This window comes from Nothobranchius furzeri, unplaced genomic scaffold (genome assembly GCF_043380555.1).
Source record: "Nothobranchius furzeri strain GRZ-AD unplaced genomic scaffold, NfurGRZ-RIMD1 Scf029, whole genome shotgun sequence".
NCBI classification, from domain to species: domain Eukaryota; kingdom Metazoa; phylum Chordata; class Actinopteri; order Cyprinodontiformes; family Nothobranchiidae; genus Nothobranchius; species Nothobranchius furzeri.
This window is the reverse complement of record NW_027223046.1, coordinates 1347774-1372000: the sequence shown is the minus strand read 5'-3', so window position 1 is coordinate 1372000 and position 24227 is coordinate 1347774. Positions and strand designations below refer to the sequence as shown.

Here is a 24227-nt window from a genome sequence, read left to right as displayed (position 1 = left end):
TCTGCAGCAGGGCTCAGCAGCCTCCAGAAGCTGATGGCAATGTGTCTTTAATCCTCTGCGGGGTGCAGGAGCAGGAACCTGGGTCGGACCTGGTCCATAGCGGAGCTCAGCAGCCTCCAGCAGCTGATGGCAGTGTGTGTTTAAGTCCCTGCCTGGTGGGAGAGCTGGAACCTGGGTCGGACCTGGTCTATAGAAGAGCTCAGCAGCCTCCAGCAGCTGATGGCAGTGTGTCTTTAATTCAGGGGCGTGTCCAGGGGGGTGGCCTGAGGTGGCACATGCCACCCCTGGAATCTGATTGGCCACCCCAAGTGCCACCCACACTGAGCTCCATTTAACTTCACTCTATATTTTCCACAAACGTTCATGAATTATAAATCCCAAAAAAGTAAGATGAAGTATGCATATTCAACATTATCTTATTAATTTTATTTTAGTATTCTTTATTATCTTGTATTTTTTTTTATAAATTGTATTTGGAGTCCTGGTTCATTCCCACTCCATTCCAGTTGGTGGCGGTAATTAGCCAAGAAGTGCTGCTACCTGCTACAGTAGAGTTCTAAGAAGAAGAAGGAGGACGAGGAGGCCTACAGATTACCCAAAGAAGAAGAGAAGAAGGTTCCTGGAGAAGACAAGCTAGTGGATAACCGTGGATAACATACATTCAATGAACAATATTTGAACATTTTTCCTTCATGTAAGTGATTTCGTAACATTTGTTTCCTGAAATGTGACTAGACTTTTGCAAGATTTATAGTAAAAAAGTTTTTGGTGCAACTTTAAAGTATTTAACCAGGTTAACTGCAGTTACCATGGCAAGCCATCTTGTCGACAAAAACGATCTAGATTCTAGGCTAGCAGTGGCTGTGTCTCAATTCAGGGTCTGCATCCTACGTCGGCCGGATTCGTCGGCCGGTTACGTCACAGCGCCGCGACTAGGCCTGTCCCACTTCGAAGACTCCTTCAAATGCGGTCGACGAATGCGGCCTTCTTTTCGCCTGAATGAAGGATGGGTCGGGTGTATCCTTCAATAGGTAGCATTTCCCAAGATGCATTGCGGGCCGGCCGGCAGAAAAACTTAAAAACAATGGCGGACAGCGAAGCGGGAGCTGTCGGAGAGGATTGCGCATATAAATGGCAGTATAAACTTGAAAACTGTTAGGTTAAGGACTTTTGTGATACATGAACGTTATTTTAGTTAGAAATGTTACAGTAAAAGTGCTTGTATTGCGGTCTCGGCTCGTATGTTCGGCCGCTCGGTGTCGTACTTCTCCCGCTACGTTTCCCACTGATTTTAATAGGAGTTTGTACTTTAGGAACAAAAGAGAAAACCAGGTAATTTATTAAGCTTAGGGCGGAGATGGACCACATGATCACCGGAGCAAAGTATTCGGAGGCTGTGGCATGGAGGTACAATAACATCTCTTATTTTAAAAACTCGTTTGAGTTTATTTTTTCTGCGAAAACATGAAAGGAATAACCCGTTGTCCTCTTTTCTCTATCTGTTTCTTTTCTTACATGTTTGTTAAGACTATTCTGGAGAAAATGGGCATCCAGGGGAAGGTGATAGCGATGACCAGCTTCTGGAGCTGATCAGGGAGGACATGAGGCTGCAGATGGAGGCAGAGCAGCAGAGAGCACAGGAGAGAAGGGAGAACTTTGACAGCTTTTTACTTTGCTAGAAAAAAATGGTTAATAAAGATTAAACATGTACATATAAAAGAAATATCTAAATAAAATCAGTTCTGCATTAAACTCTTGAATTTTATTTTTGTTTACAAATGAGAATTGTTTAATATTACAGGGTATCCGCTGGGTCTTGAAAAGTCTTAAAAGGTGATAAATCGGTTTTGGTCAAATTAAGACCCTTAGACAGTATTAAAAACTATTATCACATCTTTGCTCAGGCTCAGCTTGTCTAAAGTATTTTCTCTGAATTAGCTCTCCAACAGTCAAGGAAATGATTAACCCCCAGAGACCCACGGTTGTAATATTACAACATCAGATTTAAGTCTACAAGAATAAACCTTCCCCATTTTTTTCTTTTTAAAACTACATTTACATTGCTAATAGGTCTTATTGTTCGGTTCTGCAACACTATTGGCTGTTAAAATGTGTAAATAGGCCCGTTTATCTGGCCTCCTAGAACAACATGTGAAAGGTTAAAAAAAGATGTTGCAGTTGTTTTCTAAATTTGGGTTTCTGGGGGTTAAAAAGCTAAATAAAACGTCGAGCTCCATCGTTTAAAGTTCCTTCTCCCTTCTGCCCAGCGGTTCCACGGTTGCTAGGCGACGGAACGTTCGCCGAGGGAGTTCATGAAGGCTAGGCCTGTCCAAATTCACAGCCGTTAGCATCCGGTCTACCCGGCCGACGGAGGACGCAGCCCACGTCGGCCGGGTGGGCTGGGTCCTTCGAAGGATGCAGACCCTGAATTGAGACACAGCCAGTGTGTCACACTATGGTTAAACCCACCTTTAGACTACTTAAACACAGCTAAAAGCAAAGATAGCACGCGACCCGCACGCACAAAAACAGAAGCGCGACTGCAACGAGCGCACGCTAATCACGGCAGAGGCAACAGGCGACTGCTTTGTAATTGCCTATGGTGTTCAAAGTCACATGTGAGGGAATATTATAAATCCCCAGAGATGCTAAAGGAGATATTAATTCAGGACATAGGCTCGTCCATCTGCAGAACTGGCAGGAAATAATTTGCAGCCGAAGGTTTAAATATGATTCAATCATCAAGTCTGAGATCCAAATGCAGAGAAATAAACAAGTCAGATTATGTTAGTGACAGGAGAAACTCTACAGTAATATTAGAACAATCCAGTGAAAGAAGGTTCATTTAGAAAAATAAAGATATCAACTAATAAAACTTATATTGAGTGATATTTATAACTATATTATAGTAATTTAACATCTCATTTCATTTGACGTCTCCAATCTTCAGTGTTGACTGGAGTAATTGTGATGAGTTAAACCTAACCCAGACCAGTTATCAACAGTTAAGTATTTTTTGAAACATGGTAATTGGCAAAGTTGATGAGTATTTTAAAAGTTGTAAACTATAGTTTAAGAAAAACAGAAATTATTCAAACTTTATGTATTCCTTTTTTCTAAGCAGAATCTCAGAAAAGCAGCAATACATTTCTGGAGTTTTAAGCCACAACTTGTATTTGTATGATTTATTTACATTAATACAGAAAATGACCACAGTAATCATGAAACTATGAATATTTATCCAGATTTTAATTGTATGACCCAAATTTTAAACTGTTGCAACCCTATACAACATTGGCTAGTACACATTTACACTTCACTGGTGCTTTTCTGAACACATCTGAAGTAAAGTGAATTGAGTCTGTGAACGGAAATACACTGTTAATGAGTCAGTTGGAATACTTTTCCCCGCCACTTGTGAGATAGCTGAACCCCCACTGCTAATTTTCTTATGCCAGAAAAATCTTTGGTTGCCTCATTATGCATTATGAACAAGGTGTAACATGACTTGTCTTCCTGTGACTGTTACAGTATGAAAAGAACTCTGAACATTAAGGATTTCTTCAAAAGAAAGAAAGCAGGAACATCAGAGCAGGACAGATCAGCCAGCATTAATGCTAGTAGTCAGTCAGAGAGCCAGCTTGAGGATAGACCACAGCAGAAGGGGTCCCCAGCTTCTGCTGTGCATATGGGTAGGTAATGTAACACTGTGATTAACTGCTACATATTTAAAATAATGTTAAAAGTTGATTACTTTTAATTTATTTCATTGATTTCTATTTTTTATATTGACTGGCTTTAGTTTGCTCTTCTTTGTTTACAGGTTTTTGTTTTCTTACAGTTGTTTAACTGAATATTAATGGAGTCTTACTTTGCTGCTTTTCTGCACTCTAAAATAGCAGATTGTATTATGATATTTCCTATTCTATGGTGTTTTTTAAGAGTTGGACAAAGACTCTGGAGATGAAGGCTGTTCAACTTTACCTGCGACTCCTGAGTATGGTATGCACAAGTGAACACATTTTTAGCCTTGTAGTTCCTCTTTAGCTTAAGTTTTTACATTTGATTGATACCACTGTCATTTTAGGGGTATCAAGTCAGCCACATTCAGACCATGAAACTGACACTGAGGACCAACCACCAGAAGTACCTATAAGCCCTGAGGTTTCCCATGAGGAAAGTGATGTTGCAGCCTCTTGTGCACCACGTGGACCTCATGGTATGTTTTAATGCATTTTTTACATTAATACATTGCAGTATATGCAATACACAATTAATTGATTAAAACACACAGTTTTTTTGTTTGAGAGTATGCTGATTGTGAGGCATTAACTATTTCAGATATTTCACAATCAAGAGCAGCAGGTCCCACTCAACCTCAGCTGAAGATTTTTCCTAAAACGGTCTTTGGTGAGAGGAAGAGATCATTCAATTCTTCATGGTATGATCAGCATTCATGGCTTGAATACTCTGCAAGCCAAGATTCAGCCTACTGTTATGCCTGCAGACACTTCTCCCTGCCTAGTGCATCAGAATCAGTTTTTACATCAGAGTCTGGATTTTCACATTGGAAAAAGGCTATGTTCAAAGATGGTGGTTTCAAGTTGCATGAGAAATCTGAGTCACACATTACTGCCATGTTGGCTTGGAGTCAACAAAAGAGAGCTGTACTAACAGATTCATCCATAATGGATATGATGAACCAAGAATACAGAAAAAAAGTGGAAGAGAATTGTAGTTACATTAAAACAATTGCAGATGTACTGCTTTTGACAGCAACACAGAATATGGCACAGAGAGGTCACAGTGAATCTGAGTCTGACAACAGAGGGAATTTTTTTAGAAATTCTTGAAGTCATTGCAAAACACAATCCTGTAGTAGCCAGAAAAATGAAAGGACCTGGTAATGCTAAATATACTAGCAATACGATCCAGAATGAAATCTTGCAGTGTTTAGCAGACATGGTGCGTGATACCATTGTGAAGGAAGTGAAGAAGAGTGAGGTATTTTCAGTGATTGCTGATGAAAGCAAAGATCTGCAAAAGAAGGAGCAGCTGTCATTAGTTGTAAGATACTACTACAATAGTGCAGTGCATGAAAGCTTTCTTTGTTTTCAACATGCCGAACAACTGGATGCTAAGAGCCTGAGTGAAATGATCATTGGATGTTTGGAGAGCTATGGCCTTGAATACAAGTCAAATCTCATTGGGCAAGGCTATGATGGAGCCACAGTTATGAGTGGCAAACACTCTGGTGTTGCTGCAAGGATAAAAGAAAAGGCAAACAATGCTTTTTATGTCCATTGCAATGCACACTGTCTAAACCTGGTTTTGGTTGACACTGTAAAATCAGTTCCAGAGGCTGATTCCTTTTTCTCCCTTCTTGAGAGGCTTTATGTGTTCATGTCAGGATCCTATGTGCACCAGAGATGGCTGGATGTTCAGAAGGAAATGTATGGTGGCCAGCCCAGGGAGTTGGTAAAACTCAGTGACACAAGATGGGCATGTAGAGCTTTGGCTTGTAGGAACTTAATGGATAGGTTACCTGCTGTGTTACGTGTTCTTCAGGACATAAGCACAGAAAATCATAGAGACAGATCTATTGATGCTCGAGGTTTGCTTGCAGATTGATCTAACCTTTATTAGCCTTCTTGCTACCTTCCGAAAGTTGTTCGGAAACACAAAGCTGCTTTCTGACTTATTGCAGTCACCTTCTGTTGATTTAGCTATGGCAGTAGACATGGTTAAGGCCCTTTGTGATTCATTTCAGGTGTACAGGACTGACACATACTGTGATCAACTATGGCATGACATAATGGAGACTGCCAAACAGTGCAATGTAGCTATTGAGGATGGTGAGAGAAAGAGGTTGCAAAAAATAAACTCTAGGCTAGGTGGCTCTTTTGTGACATGCACTTTAGGCTTGCGAGAGGGTAATGATGATAAAGAAACATTCAGACAGAGACTACTCTACCCCATTCTTGACAGAATAATGTGTGAAATGGACAGAAGGTTTTCAAAGAACAGCTGCACAATAATGAAAGGTGTACATGCCTTACATCCTAAATGTAGTCAATTCCTTCAAGATAACCTGGTACTTGACTTGGGTAAAATGTATGGATGTGACTGTGAAGATCTTAGCCATGAACTTCACCAGGCTAGGAACATTTTGAAAAGAAAAAGTCATAGTAAGGATACACAGTTATCAAGCATTTTAGACTTGACTCTATTTTTAGAGCCACACCAAGAAGTGTTCCATGAGTTGTTCAGGCTGTGCAAAATAGCTGTGGCTCTTCCAGTTAGTAGTGCTGCCTGTGAGCGTAGCTTTTCAGCTCTGAAGCTCATCAAAAATCACTTAAGGACAACAATGGGAGACAGCAGGCTAAGTCATTTGGGAGTGCTTAGTATTGAGTCAAGAAGAGCCAAGACATTGGACCTGGATGAATTCATTAAAGTGTTTGCAAGGCAACACAAGAACAGACGGATTAATCTGTTGTGAAACCATATTTGAAACATTTGAGGGTACAAGCACAATCTGATTTGTGTTTAGGAATTTTTTTTTTAACTGTAAATGATTTGATGACTGTACTGAAACTTGATGTTAAAGTATGATCGTCCTTGTATAATTTTTATTTGTACCTATTGTATGGAGTTTAACTAAGGCCTTCATCCAGGCTAATTTATCTGATTTATGTTGGCACTTTATGATATTACAATCTTTTGGACTGTTCCTTTATGAACAGTTAACTAAAGAATAAATAGGTTTCACTTTACCCAGTGTGTTGTTTTATATGTGTTTGTATTGGTTGATTATTTTATGTCTTTGAACACAAGAATGGTAATTTGGGTGGCCTTAAATTAATACAGTTTATTTAGTTTTATTTAAACAAGATCAAAACATAATAGGCAATTTAAAATAGATACAGGTAGTGGAGTCAAACAATGGTCATGGAACAAAGTGGAGTTTACAAATTCTACAATGCAAAAAAAAAACCTATTGATTTTGTGATGGGTGAAACTCCACCATCTAAATAAGTACAACTATTGGTGCCACCCATGCAAAAACAAGTGCCCTACCTGGGCCACCCCATTTTATAAGGCCTGGACACGCCACTGGGAGCAGATTATGTTGAGATGTTCAATATTGTGAACTCATGAGCTAAACTGTGTAATCTGGTGTTATTGCAGGTTGTGCTTTCAGTTGTTCACCACTAGGGGGGCACGCACACTGCGTCATTACGTAACAGTTGCTTGAGGAGAATGGAGTCTCCGGTGTGGATGTTAACGTGTGTGTCGCATGCTCTAATAAATGACACAAGAAGAAAACACTTTTGATCCCATCTTTCTTTTCCTCGAGTTCATACGCGATTGATGCTGCAACGCTCAACAGGTTATCGGCCCAGGAGCAAACTCGAGGAGGAGCCGTTTTTCTTGTCTGAAGGATCCAGAAAGCCTCGTTGAGACGGAGTGCTAACGGCTAAAGGGCTAACGGCTAAAGTAGCAACATGGATCAGCGAGGAGCAAGCAGGCTGCCTCGACTTATGTTCGACGGAGACGAGACCAAATACGAGCTTTGGGAAACAAAAGTGTTAGGACATCTGCACTTACTGGGATTGAAAAACACCGTTCTGAGGGAACCGAACGGAGAGGCTGAAGTAGCCACAGACAGTAAGAGAAATGTAGATGCCTACGCTGAGATGATCCAACTTTTGGACGACAAAAGCCTTTCATTGATTATGAGAGATGCCCCGGATAACGGGAGGAGAGCATTCAAGATCCTGAGGGACTACTACGCGGGGAGAGGAAAGCCCCGAATTATCACCCTGTACACCACGCTAACATCGCTCCAGAAAAGGAGAGAAGAGACGGTCACAGACTACATCATCAGAGCGGAGGCAGCCATTACAGCTCTACGCAACGCGGGTGAGACTTTGAGTGATGGCCTATTGATTGCTATGGTTTTAAAGGGACTGCGGGAAAATTTTAAACCATTTGCAATACATGTGACACACGACAGAGATGATATCACGTTTACAGAGTTTAAAACAAAACTACGAAGTTTTGAAGACACTGAAAAGTTTGCTATAGCTGAATCCAGCGACAATTTCATGAAAACTGATGCTGGGGCCGAGCAGAGGCACACCAGGCCAATTACACGAGCCAGAGGCAAGTGTGATGTGGACATCGTTTGTTTCAAATGTGGAATAAAGGGCCACCGAGCAAAAGCTTGCAGGCAAAAGACGTGGTGTGGTCACTGCCGGAGCAGCACTCACTGTGAAGCCACGTGCAGACGCAGAGCTAAACAAGATGGCGGAAAGAAGGTCCCAGAAGAAAGCGGAAGAGGATACGCAGCAAAAGAAGAGGATTATGCTTTCAGGGTGGAGAACGCGGACATCGGAGGTCAGCAGCCAGCACACAACCTTAAGGAGAGAGGTCTGTTGGTTGACACCGGCGCTACTTCGCACATCATCAACGACATGACAAAGTTCAAGAGTTTTGATGACACATTCAGTCCGGAAACACACTGTGTAGAACTGGCAGACGGCACCTTGTGCAGAGGCATTGCCCAACGGAGAGGAAATGCAGAGGTGATCTTGGTGGATGACACAGGCCAGCAACGTAAAGCTACTCTGAGAGGCGCATTGTTTATCCCATCCTACCCCCAAGATATTTTCTCTGTTAAGTCAGCCACCGCATTGGGAGCAACAGTCACTTTTAAACAAGGGCAGGACATGTTGACCCACAAAGATGGTACTAACTTTAACATCCATGTGCATGACAAGCTATATTATTTGGAGACGAATGTTGATGCTAATGATAAATGTAGCACATGTCACGACATGCAGGCATGGCATGAGATATTAGGTCACTGCAATTACCAGGACATACTGAGACTACAAGATGTGGTTGAGGGTATGCAAATTAAGGGGGGAACAGACGAAACAAAGCAGGAATGTGAAGTGTGTATTCAGGGAAAGTTTACACAGACACGAAACAGGGACCCAGATAAAAGAGCAAGAGCTCCGTTACAGATGGTGCATACAGATTTGGCAGGTCCGATTGCCACAGAATCTATTAATGGGTACAAATATGTACAATCGTTCACTGATGACTATTCAAATGCGATATTTGTATATTTCCTGAAAACAAAAATTGCTGCAGTGCAGGCAACAGAAAAGTTTCTTGCAGATGTTGCACCTTATGGTAATGTGAAGTGTCTTAGATCAGATAACGGCACCGAATTCACATGTGGAGAGTTCCAGGCACTACTAAGGAAAAATGGTATCAGACATGAGACATCAGCTCCATATTCACCGCATCAAAACGGGACAGCCGAGAGAGGTTGGCGTACTCTTTTTGAGATGGGTAGATGCATGTTGATTGAGAGTCAGTTACCAAAGTGTTTATGGAACTATGCTGTCCAAACAGCAGCTATAACACGGAACCGATGTTTTAACAGGCGAACAGGGAAAACCCCTTATCAAATGATGACAGACAAAAAGCCAGATGTATCAAAAATGCAAAAGTTCGGATCTGCATGTTTTGCATACAAACAGCACAGAGGTAAACTTGATCCAAAATGTAACCAGGGATTTTTTGTAGGCTATGATAAAAATAGTCCAGCCTATCTCGTTTATCACCCGGATACAGAAACTGTTCAAAAACACAGACTGGTTAAGTTTATGAGAAAAGAAAATGTGGAGAGAGAAACACAGACAGATGAGACAGAAATAAATGAGGATTACACCAGTGTAGAACAACCTATGACAGACACAAACTCAGATGAAGATGAACAAAATGAGGGAGTTCATGAAACGACAAGTGATAAAAATGTTCAAAATGACATACAAGATGAGCATGAACCAAAAGTGTCAAATGCAGAAAAAGAAGTACCTGATTTTAGAAGGAATCCTACTAGGGAGAAAAGAAAACCCAGTCATCTGAAGGATTTTATAACTGATCATTGTGGTAGCGATGAGGTTTATACTACAATAGACTGTTGTTACCGAGCAGTTTGTGGCATCCCAAACACATTTGAGGAAGCTATGGGATCAGTTAACTCCAAGAAATGGGTAAAAGCTATGGATGAAGAAGTAAAATCTTTAAAAGAAAACAACACTTTCACTCTTACCACTTTACCAAAAGGAAAGAAAACTGTGGGAGGAAAGTGGGTTTATTCAGTCAAAAGTGACAGCGAAGGACAGGACAGATACAAAGCAAGGTTTGTAGCCCAAGGTTTCAGTCAGAGAATGGGAATAGATTATGGCGAGACATTCTCTCCAACCGCTAATCTGACCAGCATAAGAGTTCTTCTGCAGAAAGCAGCACAGGAGAATCTGTTACTCAACCAAATGGATGTGAAAACAGCGTATTTACATGCTTCTATCGACTATGAAATATACGTTGATCAGCCAAAAGGTTATGAAGAAGGAAAAGGTTTGGTGTGTAAATTAAAGAAATCCTTGTATGGGTTAAAGCAATCCGGTCGAAACTGGAACAAGATCCTGCACGATAATTTGACTGTAAACAATTTTAAGCAAAACCCCGCAGATCACTGTGTGTACACCAAGGAAACAGAACAAGGAAAAATAGTTCTGATTATTTGGGTTGATGACTTAATAATTGCGGCAAGCAATGAAAAAGAAATGGAAGGAGTGAAAAATATGCTCTCAACCAGATTTAAGATGAAGGATTTGGGCAGACTTGAGCATTTTTTGGGTATTGATTTCACTCAGTCTGATGGATGTGTAACAATGTCACAAGAAACTTTAGGTTACTGTCGTAACCCCGGTTCTCTGAGTAACATGAGTGAGATGTCTCACTATGGGATACGCCCCTCCGCGGATTCCTGAGAAGCACTTATCTCAATACGCCAATCCTGATTGGCCAGTGACCGTGACGTACGCGTCCCCCTGCTACTATAAGTAGCAAGCGTCCCCACGCATGCACTATTCAAGATAAACACCTCTTCTCGCTTCGCCCAGCAAGAAGGGTTGTCTGGTGAGACATCTCATTCATGTTACTCAGAGAACCGGGGTTACGACAGTAACCTAAAGTTCTCTTTCTTAACATTCGTTTCGATGTCTCACTATGGGATATGGAGACTCCCGTATTGCCAGACAGCTTATCCAGCGATCACCAACCTACAGGGATACGTCTTGGCCCGCCAAAGACCCCACACTCAGAATCGTGTGAGTCATTGCAGGGACCGAAACATCAAGCTTATAGAAGCGTGCAAATGCAAGTGGAGAAGCCCAGCTTGCTGCAGCACAAATCTCCTGGATTGACAGCCCCCGAAAAAAGGGCCCAAGAAGCAGACAGGCCCCTAGTAGAATGGGCCCTGAGCCCAACAGGTGCCTGAATGCCCTGACAGGAGTAAGCCATAGAAATAGCCTCCACAATCCAGTGGGAAAGCCGCTGCTTTGTGACGGGTTTCCCCTTACGAGGCCCACCCCATGACACAAAAAGCTGGTCCCCCCTGCGAAGGTTCTTCGTCCGATTCACATACTCCTTGAGCGCGCGAATCGGACACAGCTTGTGCCACCGCTCCTCCTCAGGAGAGGAGAAGGGTGGCGGGTAGAAAGCTGTGAGGATAATAGGAGAAAAGGAGCCCACCACCTTAGGCACAAAGGCAGGGTTGGGCTTCAAGGACACCTTCATGTCACCTGGTGCAAACTGGGTGCAGGATGGGTGCACAGAGAGAGCCTGTAAGTCACTAACTCGCTTTGCAGATACCAAAGCCAGGAGTAGCACCACCTTAAGAGACAGGATCTTAAGGTCCAGGCCGTCCATAGGTTCAAATGGAGGCCCGGAGAGGGCCGACAGCACCAAGGACAGATCCCATGAGGGCACCAGGGGTCGGGACACAGGGAGAAGCCTGCGCGCGCCCCTCATGAAGCTACACACCAGGGGGTGTTGACCTGCCAATTTCCTCCCAAAACCCAAGTGTCGGGCGGAAATGGCTGCTAGGTACACTTTAATGGTGGAGAAAGCCTTCTTCCCATCCAACAAGTCTTGCAGGAAAGACAGAATGACGTTCACCGGGCATTGGAAGGGTGAGACCTTCCTGCCCTGACACCAGGCTTCAAACACCCTCCATTTACAGTCATATAGGGACCTAGTGGAGGGGGCCCTAGCATTCTGAATGGTTCGAATGACTGCCTGGGGCAGCTCTGCTGACACTAGCCCACACCCCTCAGGGGCCAGGCCCACAGGGCCAGCCGTTCTGGATGAGGGTGGAAGATCGAACCTCCCGCTTGGGACACCAGGTCCCTGCGAAGCGGCAGTTTCCAAGGTTGGCCCTCCAGGAGCTGGAAAATGTCCGCCACCCAATGCATGGCTGGCCAGTATGGGGCCACCAGAATGAGAGTGTGGCGCTGGGTTCTTACCCTCAGCAAGGTGGGTGGTATCAGGGCCACTGGGGAAAAAGCATAAAGCAGTCCCCGTGGCCAGTCGTGCGCCAGCGCGTCCACGCCGAGTGGAGCGTCTCGGTCGCGCAGAGGACAGTGAGCATTCTCCTTGGAGGCAAAAAGATCCACTACGGCTGTGCCGAACCGGATCCAAATCTGTTCCAACACTGCTGGATGCAGGCTCCAATCCCCGTACAGGGGTGTCCCTCTGGACAACAGATCCGCCCCCCGATTCAGAACACCCGGGACGTGGGTGGCTCTGATTGAGAGGAGATGCCTGCTGCACCATAGGATCAGTCTGCGTGCCAGCGTGTGTAACCGCATGGAGCGCAGCCCCCCCTGGCGGTTTATATAAGCCACAGTCGTGGTGTTGTCTGTTCTCACTAGGACATGATGGCCGGAGAGAAAAGGCAGGAAGCGCTTCAGGGCCAGAAAGACCGCGAGGAGTTCCAGATAATTTATGTGTGTCCCCCAGAGCTCTCTGCTCCACACACCCCTGACAGAGCGACCCTCCAGGAGCCCCCCCCCCCCCCCCCCCAACCTGACAGGCTCGCATCTGTCGCGACCACTTTCCTCACGAGAACCAACCCCAAAGGCACCCCCTGTGCCAAGAGGGAGGGGTGACGCCAACAGCGGAGCGCCGCGACGCACGCTGCAGAGACCGTCCTGCGCGCTCTGTGGCGCACTGGAGAGAGACCCAGAGAAGCCACCCAGCGTTGAAAATCTCTCATGTGTAGACGGCCGAGTGGTACCACTGAAATAGCCGATGCCATGAGACCCAAAAGCCTGAGGCATAACGCAAACCGCACCGAACTGTGTAGGCGGAAGCGCGCCAGGAAGAGCGAGAGCGCGTTCATGCGCGGTGTCGAGAGACGGGCCGTGAACGCCCCTGAGTGCAGATTCAGACCTAGAAAGGTTATTTTCTGGGAGGGGAGTAAAGCGCTTTTCTGCCAGTTTATTCTGAAACCCAGACCACACAAGTGATGGATCACAACCAGCGTGTTTGACGCTGCCTCCTCTCTGGACCGTGCCAGCAGGAGCCAGTCGTCTAAATACGTGGCCAGCCGAATGCCCCTCCCTCTCAGAGGGGCGATCGCTACCTCCGTACACCTGACAAACACCCTCGGGCTCAGCGAGAGGCCGAATGGGAGCACGGTGTATTCATAACACACTCCCTGAAAGGCAAACCTCAGAAATTTCCTGTGTGGAGGGTACACGGGAATATGAAAGTATGCGTCCCTCAGGTCGATTGAGGTGAACCAGTCGTTCTGGTGAATCAGACGCAAAAGGGATGAGAGCGTGAGCATTTTGAATCTGTACTTTCTGAGGCATCGGTTCAGGGCCCTCAGATCCAGGATCGGGCGAATCCCGGTCCCTCCCCGTTTCGGGACCAGGAAGTACCTGGAGTAGAAACCGCTCTGAGACCGATCGGGAGGCACAATGCATATCGCTCCCTTCTCCCGCAGGGAGGAGAATTCTCCCTGAAGGATGTGAGCTGACGTCCCCTGGGCGTGGGAGAACACTACGCCGGAGAATCGAGGAGGAACAGAAGCGAATTGGAGCCTGTAACCTCTCGAAATAGTTCTCAGCACCCAATGTGAAGCAGAAACCGCTGTCCATTCCTTCATGTGAGTGGAGAGCGGTGACACAGCCGTGACACACGGAGCAGCAGCTCCCTCCAGAGGTTGTGGGGCAGCGGTGCTCGTGGCAACCACTGCGCATGCGCGGGGGCTTTGTGCTTTGACGGCCCAGGCGTACGGGGACGACCCGTGGCTGGCGGATAAGTCCGCCAGGGGCCGCCCACGCCTGGAAATGCTCATGGGCAACATTTTTATTGATTTTTGCTGCGCCCTTGACATTTTGTCTGGATGCGGCAGCGAACTTTTTAATGCTCCTTGAGCGTGACATGTTTGTGAAAAACAATGTGAGTGCTTGTGACGTGTGTTTTGAGCCGGCACAGCCGGCTGCACGTCCTGGCCCCACCCTGGACCGCTCGGGGACTCTGCCGGAGGGGTTCCGTGAGGGGGGGAGAAGGCACCATGGCAACATCGAACAGGAGGAGCTGGCGAACGGGGAACTGCCAGCTGCAGCGTCCGGAGGGAAAGAACTCCGTCAGGCTGCCCTCTTCTTCTTCCTCACCTGCTGGCCGCCGGGTCGGGTGGGTTGTCCCGGCGGCGGAGCGGCTTGGTTGCCGGATCTCTGAGGCCAAACTGGTCGAGGCGCTGAGCCCGAAGGAGCTGGTTGGACAGCTTGAGGCTTCGGGCGCTTTGGGATCCAGAACTGAGGCTGGGCTCGGACAGCCGCCTGAGGAAGGTTCGGCCGAGCCGGCAGCGCCGGTGAGGGCTTACGGGGAAGGCAGAGATGAAGGGCTTCATCCTCTTTCTTTTTGGCCTCACACCGTTGCTGCATTGATGCCAGGGCAGAGCCAAAAATGCCTTCAGGCACGATTGGCATGTCCAAAATGTCCTCCTTCTCTCTATCAGAGAGGTTGGAGAGGTTCAGCCATCGTGCACGTTCTTGAAGCACCATCATGCCCATAGCTTTTCCCGTGGCCTGGACCGCGCAGCGCTGCACACGCAGGCAGATGTCGGTCAGTACGGTGATTTCCTCCCACACCTCCGGGTCCGGCTTCGTATTCATGTCCTCACAGAGCTCGGCTTGGTACGCCGAGAGCATGGAGGAGACATTCAAAGCTCGGGCGGAGATGGCGGCAGCCTTGTACGCCCTCTCGTTCAGCGCCGACTGGAAGCGGTCCGCCTTCGCGGGGAGAGCGGGAGGCCTGGAGGAAGTTGCCGAGAGCCGTGGGTGCAGGTGGGCTGCAACCAGCGGTTCCATCGGCGGCATGCGAAGCATGCCAGCCTTCTCCATCCCCTCGAAGTCCAGCGCGGAGGCTCCTTGGACAGGAGACCTGGAGCTGAAAGGGTGTTTGTCCCAGGAGGACCTCACTTCTTGGAGAAGCTCCGGGAAGGAGGGGCTTTGCCGCTCTTGTGGCCTGAGGCAGCTTCTTTCCCTCGTAGCGGGATCTGACAGCCTCAGTGACCATGGTGGGCCAAGGGATGTTGAGCCTGGTCGCAGCGCGTCGGCAGACTGACTGCATGTCCAGGTGGGCGGCCGGAAAAGCCGCTCCATCCCAGGGAGAGGACGGAAAGCTAGGCATGGAGGCCTGAGCGATGGGGAGAAAAACGTCGTCATCCTCGTCTTCCTCTGAAATGAGGAGTTCCGAGGTGCCCCCGTCGTCTCCGTAGTCCAACTCCAACACGTCCTCGATGGGGTGGCTCGGCCCGGCCGGTTCGAGCTGTGAGCCCCAGCTGAGTTCGGCACACGGTTCCGGCTCCGAGAGGACATGTTCGCTGGCGTCCCCAGGCGGTGGCCCAGGGGCCGGCAGGCAAGGGTCCTTCCCCGACAGGCTAGCTTGGCGCGCTAGCCGCCGGCGAAGGCTCTTCAGGCTGAAGCAAGCACAGCTCTCACATGACCCGGGGACTTCCAATGCCAGCTGGGCGTGTTCTAGCCCGAGGCAGCTCGAGCAGACCTTGTGCGGGTCTGTGCTTGAGATTTTGTTCCCACAGGTACAGAGGCGAGCTCCTGCGGCGTCGACTCCTCTGGTGGGAGGAGCGGCTTCCATGTAGGCTAACTGGTGTGTTAGCAGAGAACGAACAGATGCACTGGAGTGTGAAGCTGCTCGTTATGCCCCGAGCCTATGGTGAAGGCCAGGACAGAAGGACAGTAAGTTAACGTTCGGCGACGGAGAGAATATTAGAAGGCTCCGTCTGTGAACAGTTGAGCTAACTTACCTCAGAGATAAGCGACCACCGAAGCGAGAAGAGGTGATTGAATAGTGCATGCGTGGGGACGCTTGCTACTTATAGTAGCAGGGGGACGCGTACGTCACGGTCACTGGCGAATCAGGATTGGCGTATTGAAATAAGTGCTTCTGAGGAATCCGCGGAGGGGCGTATCCCATAGTGAGACATCGAAACGAATGTTAAGAAAGAGAACATACGTTAACAAAATACTGACAAGGTTTAACATGGAGAACTGTAAGCCCAGGGAAACTCCATGTGAACAAAAGTTGAGTTACACAGGAGATGCTACTAGGATGGAAGATGTGAAGATGTATAGGGAGGCTGTTGGAAATCTTATATATCTTGTAACATGTACCCGTCCAGATTTGAGTTTTGTGGTCAGCAAATTGTCTCAACATCTCCAGGAACCAACGGAAGAACAGTGGATAACTGTAAAACATGTATTGAGATACCTAAAAGGGAACAAAAGGCAAACAGTTGTGCTTCAGGAGAAACAGTGAAAACCTAGGTTTAATAGCCTACAGTGATGCTGACTGGGCAGGAGACAAAAATGATAGACGCAGTACTTCGGGTTATTGTGTCAGTTTATGCAACAACAGCTCTCTGATTTCATGGAAAACCAAGAAGCAACCTACTGTGGCGCTTTCTACCTGTGAGGCAGAATATATAGCTCTAGCTTCCACAATGCAAGAGTGTATATATTTAGAACAGCTTTTGAGAGGTATTGACAACTACAAATATACACACAGACAGTGGTGTATGAGGACAACCAGGGGACGATCGCTTTGGCTAATAACCCTGTGAGTCGACAAAGGTGCAAACGTGGACATTAAATATCATTTTGTAAGGTCCATTGTAAATGAGAGAAAGATGTCTCTTTTATATTGCACTACTGAAGAGATGGCAGCAGACATTATGACCAAGCCTGTTTCTAGGTTAAAACGTGGAAAGTTTGCAGGTATTATGTTTGGTGTTTAGAAGAGACAAAGAGGGGGAAAACAAGTTATTAAAACCAATAGGGTTCTTTGTTTATTATTTTTTTGAAGACTTGAGCAACATGAGTTCAAGAGGGGGTGTTGAGATGTTCAATATTGTGAACTCATGAGCTAAGCTGTGTAATCTGGTGTTATTAAGCAGGTTGTGCTTTCAGTTGTTCACCACTAGGGGGGCACGCACACTGCGTCATTACGTAACAGTTGCCTGAGGAGAATGGAGTCTCCGGTGTGGATGTTAACGTGTGGAGAGGCGCACCAAGATGGCGGCTTGAACGGTCGTGTTTTCTCAGGAGCTCCGAAAGACCGCAGATTTTGTTAAGTAACTTTATTCTCATACCACTCGAAATATAACTATGGATACCCAAAAAATTATTAAGGATGCAAAGCTGCAATTTGTGCCATCAAATCCCAATGTTAAGACGTCTCCGCATGCTAAAGTCAGAGACCATGACTATGCTAACACTGAAGCTGCCAACGTGGGTTTAAACAAGCGAGAACGGGGAGCAGACTCTGCGCCACCAACTCCATCAAAACAACCGCCGGGTGAGAAAAGAACAAAATCTTTAGAGAAGGAAGATGATATCTCCAATAAAACTATTTTTGAAGCTATTCTGGGACTTGAGAAGAAATTTGAAGTGCAGCTGGAAGATATCAAGGAACAAAACAGACAAAGTGCAGCTATGGTTGCCAGCTTGGCTAAGGCTGTGGAGTTTAATGCCGCAGAGATAGTTGACTGCAAACTGAAAGTTGTTAATCTGTCAAATGCGAATGAACAGCTGCTTAAAGAAAACGAAGACTTAAAAAGAAGAGTGAGAGAACAAGAGCGCTACCGAATGAGGTGGTGCTTAAAGCTAAAAGGGGTGAAGGAAGACAAAGACGAAAACATTAGAGTGAAGGTTTTGCAAACGCTTGGGAAGATTGCCCCTGATTTGAACTTAGAAGAGGCCGTTGATGTGGTTCATCGCTTAGGGAAACGAGTTGATGGCAGAAACAGAAACATCATTATTTTATTCACACAAAGGCGAATTAAAGAAGAACTGTGGAGGCGCACCAAGGATTCTTCAATCTGCAAACAAGAACGCATCAGCTTCGCAGAGATGTTGCCGCAGGAGGACATACAAGATCGACAGCGCCTATGGCCTCTGGTGGAGAAGGCAAGACGTGCGGGTAAACGAGCCTACTTTCGTGGTCCACATGCCTTCATTGATGGACGCAAAGTTGAGGACACACAGGAGAACTAAAAATGACAACTGAAATAGTGGAAACTTGTTAGCGGTCTGAGGAGCTCAGCATTTAGTATTTTTTCTTCTTTCTCATCTTTTTCACGTGGTGAGCGATATTCTATCTATAGTTCATGTTGAATGTTAACATTTGTTTTGGTTCTTTAAATGTTAGGGGTTTAAGAGAATCTGTTAAAAGAAAAGCCTTATTTTTGTACTGCAAAGGTAAAAAGTCAAACTGCATATTCCTACAAGAGACTCATTCATCTGATAGTGATGTATCTTTTTGGTCAAACCAATGGGGCAGCAAAATCTTGTTTAGCCATGGCTCAACAAGGTCGGGGGGTGTAGCAATTTTATTCAATAACTTTCCTGGGGATCTTGTAATACAACGAACTGACTTGAATGGTCATTGGTTGATCGCTGTAATGAGAGTTGAAAGTTTGTTTTTCATTTTAGTCAATGTTTACGGATATAACAATGAAAGTCAGAATAAAAATATGTTAGAAGATATAACTTTAAATATTTCCGAACTTAAAGATCGATACCTTACGGAATATATTTTAATGGGTGGTGATTGGAATATGACTCCTGATGAATGGACTGATAGATGGCCCTCAAGGACAGGTAGACCACAAAGAAATAACTTAATTATAGAATTTTTGATAAACAACAATTTGACAGATATTTGGAGAGTAAGAAATCCGGAAATGAAAAGTTTTTCCTGGTTTAAGCCAAATGGAACATGTAAATCTAGAATAGACTATTGGCTAGGAAGTGGCAAAATTCTTAACCACACTGTAAATGCTGTGATGTCAAATGCACCTCTTTCTGATCATTGCTTTATTGAACTATGCTTAAAATCGGAAATTAGACAATCAAATAAAAGAACTTATTGGAAGTTCAATGCCAAACTTTTACAAAATGAAGATTACTGCAACATAGTCAAAAAAATTATAAAAGATATTATGGCTGACCGTTTAATTGTAGGATATATCAGTAAATGGGAATTCATTAAATTCAAGATTAGAGAATTTACTATTCAATTCAGTAAAAATATAAGTCGAAAGCAAAGAGAATATGAATGTAAATTATTCCAAGAAATTACTTATTACTGTAGTAAGGATGATCTAGATAGCCAAGAAAAGAGTAAACTTATGAAGTTGCAAACTAAATTAGATCAGCTCTACTTAAATAAAGCAGAAGGAGCTTTTGTGCGTTCACGCGCTAAATGGATAGAGGAGGGGGAAAAAAATTCCTCATATTTTTTTAATTTAGAAAAGAGCAGACAGAAAAGAAATCTTATATCTTCCCTGTTAATTGATGGTATTGAATGTGACGACCCTAAAATCTTGGAAAACGAAACTTATACATTCTATTCTAATTTATACTCCTCACAGTTCTCTCAAGCAGACTGTGATGCCTTTTTTGAACAAATAGATAATCTGATCCCCAAAATTAATGAATCATTTAAGGAAATTTGTGAATCTGACCTTAAAATTGAAGAATTAGATGCATCGATTAAGAAAATGGCGCTTAATAAATCCCCTGGTCCAGATGGGCTTACAGTTAATTTCTTCCAATTTTTTTGGGAAGACTTAAGGGAAATCTTATTCAAAGCTATACTGGCCAGTATTGAAAAGGGAGAATTGATGCCTAGCATGAAACAAGGATTAATTACATTAATTCCTAAACCAACCAAAGATAAGCGACAATTGGATAACTTAAGGCCTATAACGTTACTAAATACAGATTATAAAATTTTCTCTAGCTCAATTGCAACAAGGCTTAAACAAGGGGTTTCAAGTATAATTAGTGAGACACAATCAGGGTTTTTGAAAGACAGGAACATTCATAATAATATCAGATTGGTTTTAGACTTACTGGACTACAATGATCTAATTAGAGATGACAGTTTTATTCTTTTCTTGGACTTTTATAAAGCTTTCGATTCAGTAGAACATCCTTTTATTTTAGAAACACTAACTCGATTTGGATTTGGGAATAAATTTAGGAAGATAATAGATATACTATATAATGATATAAATAGCTCTGTGTCGTTAGGCCATGGCACTGGTAAAAGATTTAGCATTAAAAGAGGAATTAGACAAGGATGTGGAAGCTCTCCGCTGTTATTCATAATGGTTGTGGAGATGCTCGCAATTTTAATTAAAAATAGCAATGTGGCCGGAATTGAGATTATAGATAATTCGTTAATAATTAGTCAACTTGCAGATGACACTACTCTTTTCTTAAAAAATGAACATCAAATTCCCCTAGTAAAACAAATAATAACTACATTCTCAAAAGCTTCAGGCTTAAAATTAAATTTAAATAAATGTGAACTATTGGCGTTAAAGGAATGTCAGGCACAGTTTTTGTACGATATACAGGTGAAAAAGGAAGTAAAATATCTGGGCATCACAATTTCAAAAGATCACAAAGTGATGGAAAAAGTAAATATTTCAGATAATGTTGACAAATGTAAGACAATCTTAAATAACTGGTTACAAAGAGACATCACAATTTTTGGAAGAATATTATTAACCAAAATGGATAGTTTATCTAGATTTATATATCCAGCTTACTCTTTATCAATATCAAATAAAATCATTAAAACAATTAATAGCTTAAATTTTAACTTTATTTGGAGAAATAAATGCCATTATATATCTAAAGATGATTTGGTTAAACCATACATTGAAGGTGGGGGAAACGCAATTGACTTTGATGTAATGAATGGTGTTTTGAAAGTGAAATGGTTAAAATCCTTCCTAAATAATCCACACTCCATCTGGTTTTCTATACCAAGTAAGGTCTTTAACAAACTGGGAGGTATCGATTTTCTTCTAAAATGTGACTTTGAAATTACTAGGCTACCTATTAAACTTTCTGCATTTCATAAACAGGTCCTTCTTTATTGGAAAATGTTATTTAAACATAACTTCACTCCACATAATAGCCCAATTTGGAACAATAGATATATCCTAATGAACAGAAAATCTATTTTTATCCAAGATTGGCTTTCCAAAGGTGTTTGGGCAATTGCCCATTTTGTAGATAATGAAGGACATGTTCTAGAACATCAAGATTTTTGTCAAAAGTTTAATATCCAATGTTCTAAAAATAAATTTAATAGGGTTATAAGATCAATTCCACTGTCACTCAAAAACATAGTTGTAAATGATATAATATATTCTGGCATCTCCCCCAGGTTAAGACAATTATTTATAGAAGATATTCGATTTTGTGATGATAAATGCAATAATAAGTTTCTAAGATCTTCATTAAGGAATCTCTTCTATCCAAACTTACTTAGACGTAATTACATATTAAAAGATTTCCAAAGGGAAGAAATTGAAAAAATAAGAAGTGATTATATCACCTTCCCTATCGCTCCTAAAGGGAAAGAAGTCCAATTTAAAATTTTGAATAAAATTTACCCAACCAATAGACTCCTTGGGGATAGATTCAATATAGAAGCTGGTAATTGTGTATTTTGTGAAACAGAAGAGGAGGACTTAGACCATCTATTTTTTTGTGCAATTTTATACAAATATTTTGGTTAGATTTTCATGCCTGGCTTTGTTCTAGTGGGATTCAAATTTCCCCATTTACCTTAAATATGATAATGTTTGGAGTGTTTTTGAAAGAAAAGAAAGTTAGTTATGGTGTGTAGGAGCCAAAAAGCAGTGTTCTGTGTACGTGCATTTTTGACAAGATGTTTATCAGCCCAGCATCCTGTGCACGTGCACTTTTAACATCTTGATTGTCCAGCTGCTGCGTACGTGCTCAACAACATGTTGTTCAGTCCAGCTTATGTAACTTCCAGTAAGTATTGGCTTACTTTGACCATATTGGGTAATAAAACAGCCATCCCATCATTTCCCGAAATCATGAGGGTGGGGGCCAGAAGAGTATAACCGATGCTGCGTGGTGTAGGAGAGAGGGCTTTTGCAGCAGGTTTCCAGCCGAGGCATTTAGTTCGAGGCTGAAGGCTGTCCCCATGAAGTGTTGGTGATGTATTGCTGAATTGTACAAATAAAGCCCCACGCTGAGATTGGATAAACTGTCTCTCTCTTGTTTTTGATAAGGAAAAAGAACCACATTTGGTGACCACGAAGCGGGGAGTGGAGGTGTGCTCTTCGGATCATTTCTCAATCCACTGAAACCTGACTCCGGGGCCCTTATAGGTAAGAACAACTTTTGTTCAATTTTGGAGTTATTTTCGTGGACTGAGAAATGGTCTGGGAGAAAAAAAAAACATGCCCTACTCATAATTTAGAATAACAACAAGAGAAGGCGCTTGTCCAGAGCAGCGGTGAAATTATTCACACATGTGTGAAGTCAGCTGAGTCATTTTGATGACGGACAAAGTTTAAAGTGACAAATTAAAAGCTGGGACAGCGAGAATTGGAATAGAATTTGACAGCTGATAAAAAAAAAAAAAAAAGAGTCCAGGAAGGACAAGTAAAAGGTCGACAAGTGAGATCCATATGCCCCGGTGAGGCCGGGATAAGATTGGGATCTGAGAAAAAGCGCTGAAGTTGTGACAGATAAGCTTGCCAGTAATTCGGTTGAATCCTCGAGGATTGGTAAATTTCATGTGTTGTTGGCAAAAGGCATGTGTTGAACTCATAGGAGCAGCGGAGAGGCTGCACGGAAACGACAGACCCGGGTGCTCGGGGAGACTGTCTATTGAGTTTGTTTTTTTTGTGTGTGTGTGTGTGTGTGTGTTTGTGAAGACAAGCGTGTGTGTGAGTGAGAACAGCTGTGGGTGAGGCGCCAGAGGTTAGGAGGAAAAAAGGAGGAAAAACTAGGAGAAGCTTTAAAAAACGGTGTAAAACAAATCAATATTATTCACTGCAGTGCTACATTTTGATGTTTAATGTTATACAAATTTCAAAGTCTGTGATCTTGTTCTGATTAGCCTTTGAACAGAAAACCAGAAGTTAAAATAATAATAACAAGTTTTTAGAGTGACATATATATAAATAAAAAATATATGCTGAAGTGCACAAGCATGATAACTATTTTTACCAGCTGGGTTATGTGAAATATGAGAAATATAGATTATGAGTAAAAATAATAATGTGTATGTGTGTTGCTGTTTGGCATGAAACGTTGTTCCAGTGTCAAATCGCTTTGAAGTGTGTTTTTTATCTCTATGCAAGTGTGAAAGCTTTGTTGTGTGTGGTTGTTTTACTCGTGAAAGTTCAAATACTCTGATCTTGTTTAAACTATTGCTTGGATAAATTAGAGAGAAACTGATTTTTCTTCTGCTGATTCGGTCTCAATTGTGGTTGACTTTTTCCTGTGTTGTAATGTTATAAAGCTGTATGAGAGTTGCTAAATTCTGAAGACTGGGTGCGGTTGATGTCACCAGGACTTGTTCGTTTCTCTGTACAGACATCCTTAGTGGTCAGACTCTCAGCTTAGACTGGGCAGAGAATCAGAATAGAAGTGTAAGCTCCACCCACCAGCTGTGTGTGCGTTAATCTCCTCACACACACAGACACAGAAGTACAGAGGCGATCCCGCCTCTGACTCCACCTCTGTGTGTGGATTGGTTGGTGAGCCGTAGGCGTAGAGAAACCCTACCCTGTGGGCTGAACATTGCTCACACACAGCTCGGACCAAGGATACGGCTATTTTAGCCTGTCACACCAGCCTGCCTCTGCAGGACAGAAGATTTGAGTCAAACTCATCTTGCAGCTTAACTGCTGGAGAAATAAATACATCAGGCATTAAGTTTTCTTTCAACAATAAATAAAGCTTTTTGAACTAACTTTACTTTAG

General features: G+C 43.7%; 1 protein-coding gene across 1 annotated transcript; it reads left to right on the top strand.

Annotated features, from left to right (window-relative positions):
• The first annotated feature begins 3023 nt into the window (after positions 1–3023).
• LOC139064436 (uncharacterized) lies at positions 3024–7423 on the top strand. Its single transcript, XM_070547788.1, has 5 exons — positions 3024–3046; positions 3532–3692; positions 3943–4002; positions 4088–4219; positions 4342–7423. Exons 1-5 carry the CDS (start codon positions 3024–3026, stop codon positions 4851–4853), a joined length of 888 nt encoding a protein of 295 aa, XP_070403889.1. The 3' UTR covers positions 4854–7423.
• Positions 7424–24227: the final 16804 nt, after the last annotated feature.

What these genes read in the sequence shown, in the direction of transcription:
- LOC139064436 (XM_070547788.1), top strand. Translation starts at nt 3,024, where the DNA reads ATGGTAATTGGCAAAGTTGATGA. An exon ending in AGCTTCTGCTGTGCATATGG is followed by an intron (nt 3,693 to 3,942) that starts GTAGGTAATGTA and finishes GTGTTTTTTAAG; the next exon opens with AGTTGGACAAAGACTCTGGA. An exon ending in ACCTGCGACTCCTGAGTATG is followed by an intron (nt 4,003 to 4,087) that starts GTATGCACAAGT and finishes CTGTCATTTTAG; the next exon opens with GGGTATCAAGTCAGCCACAT.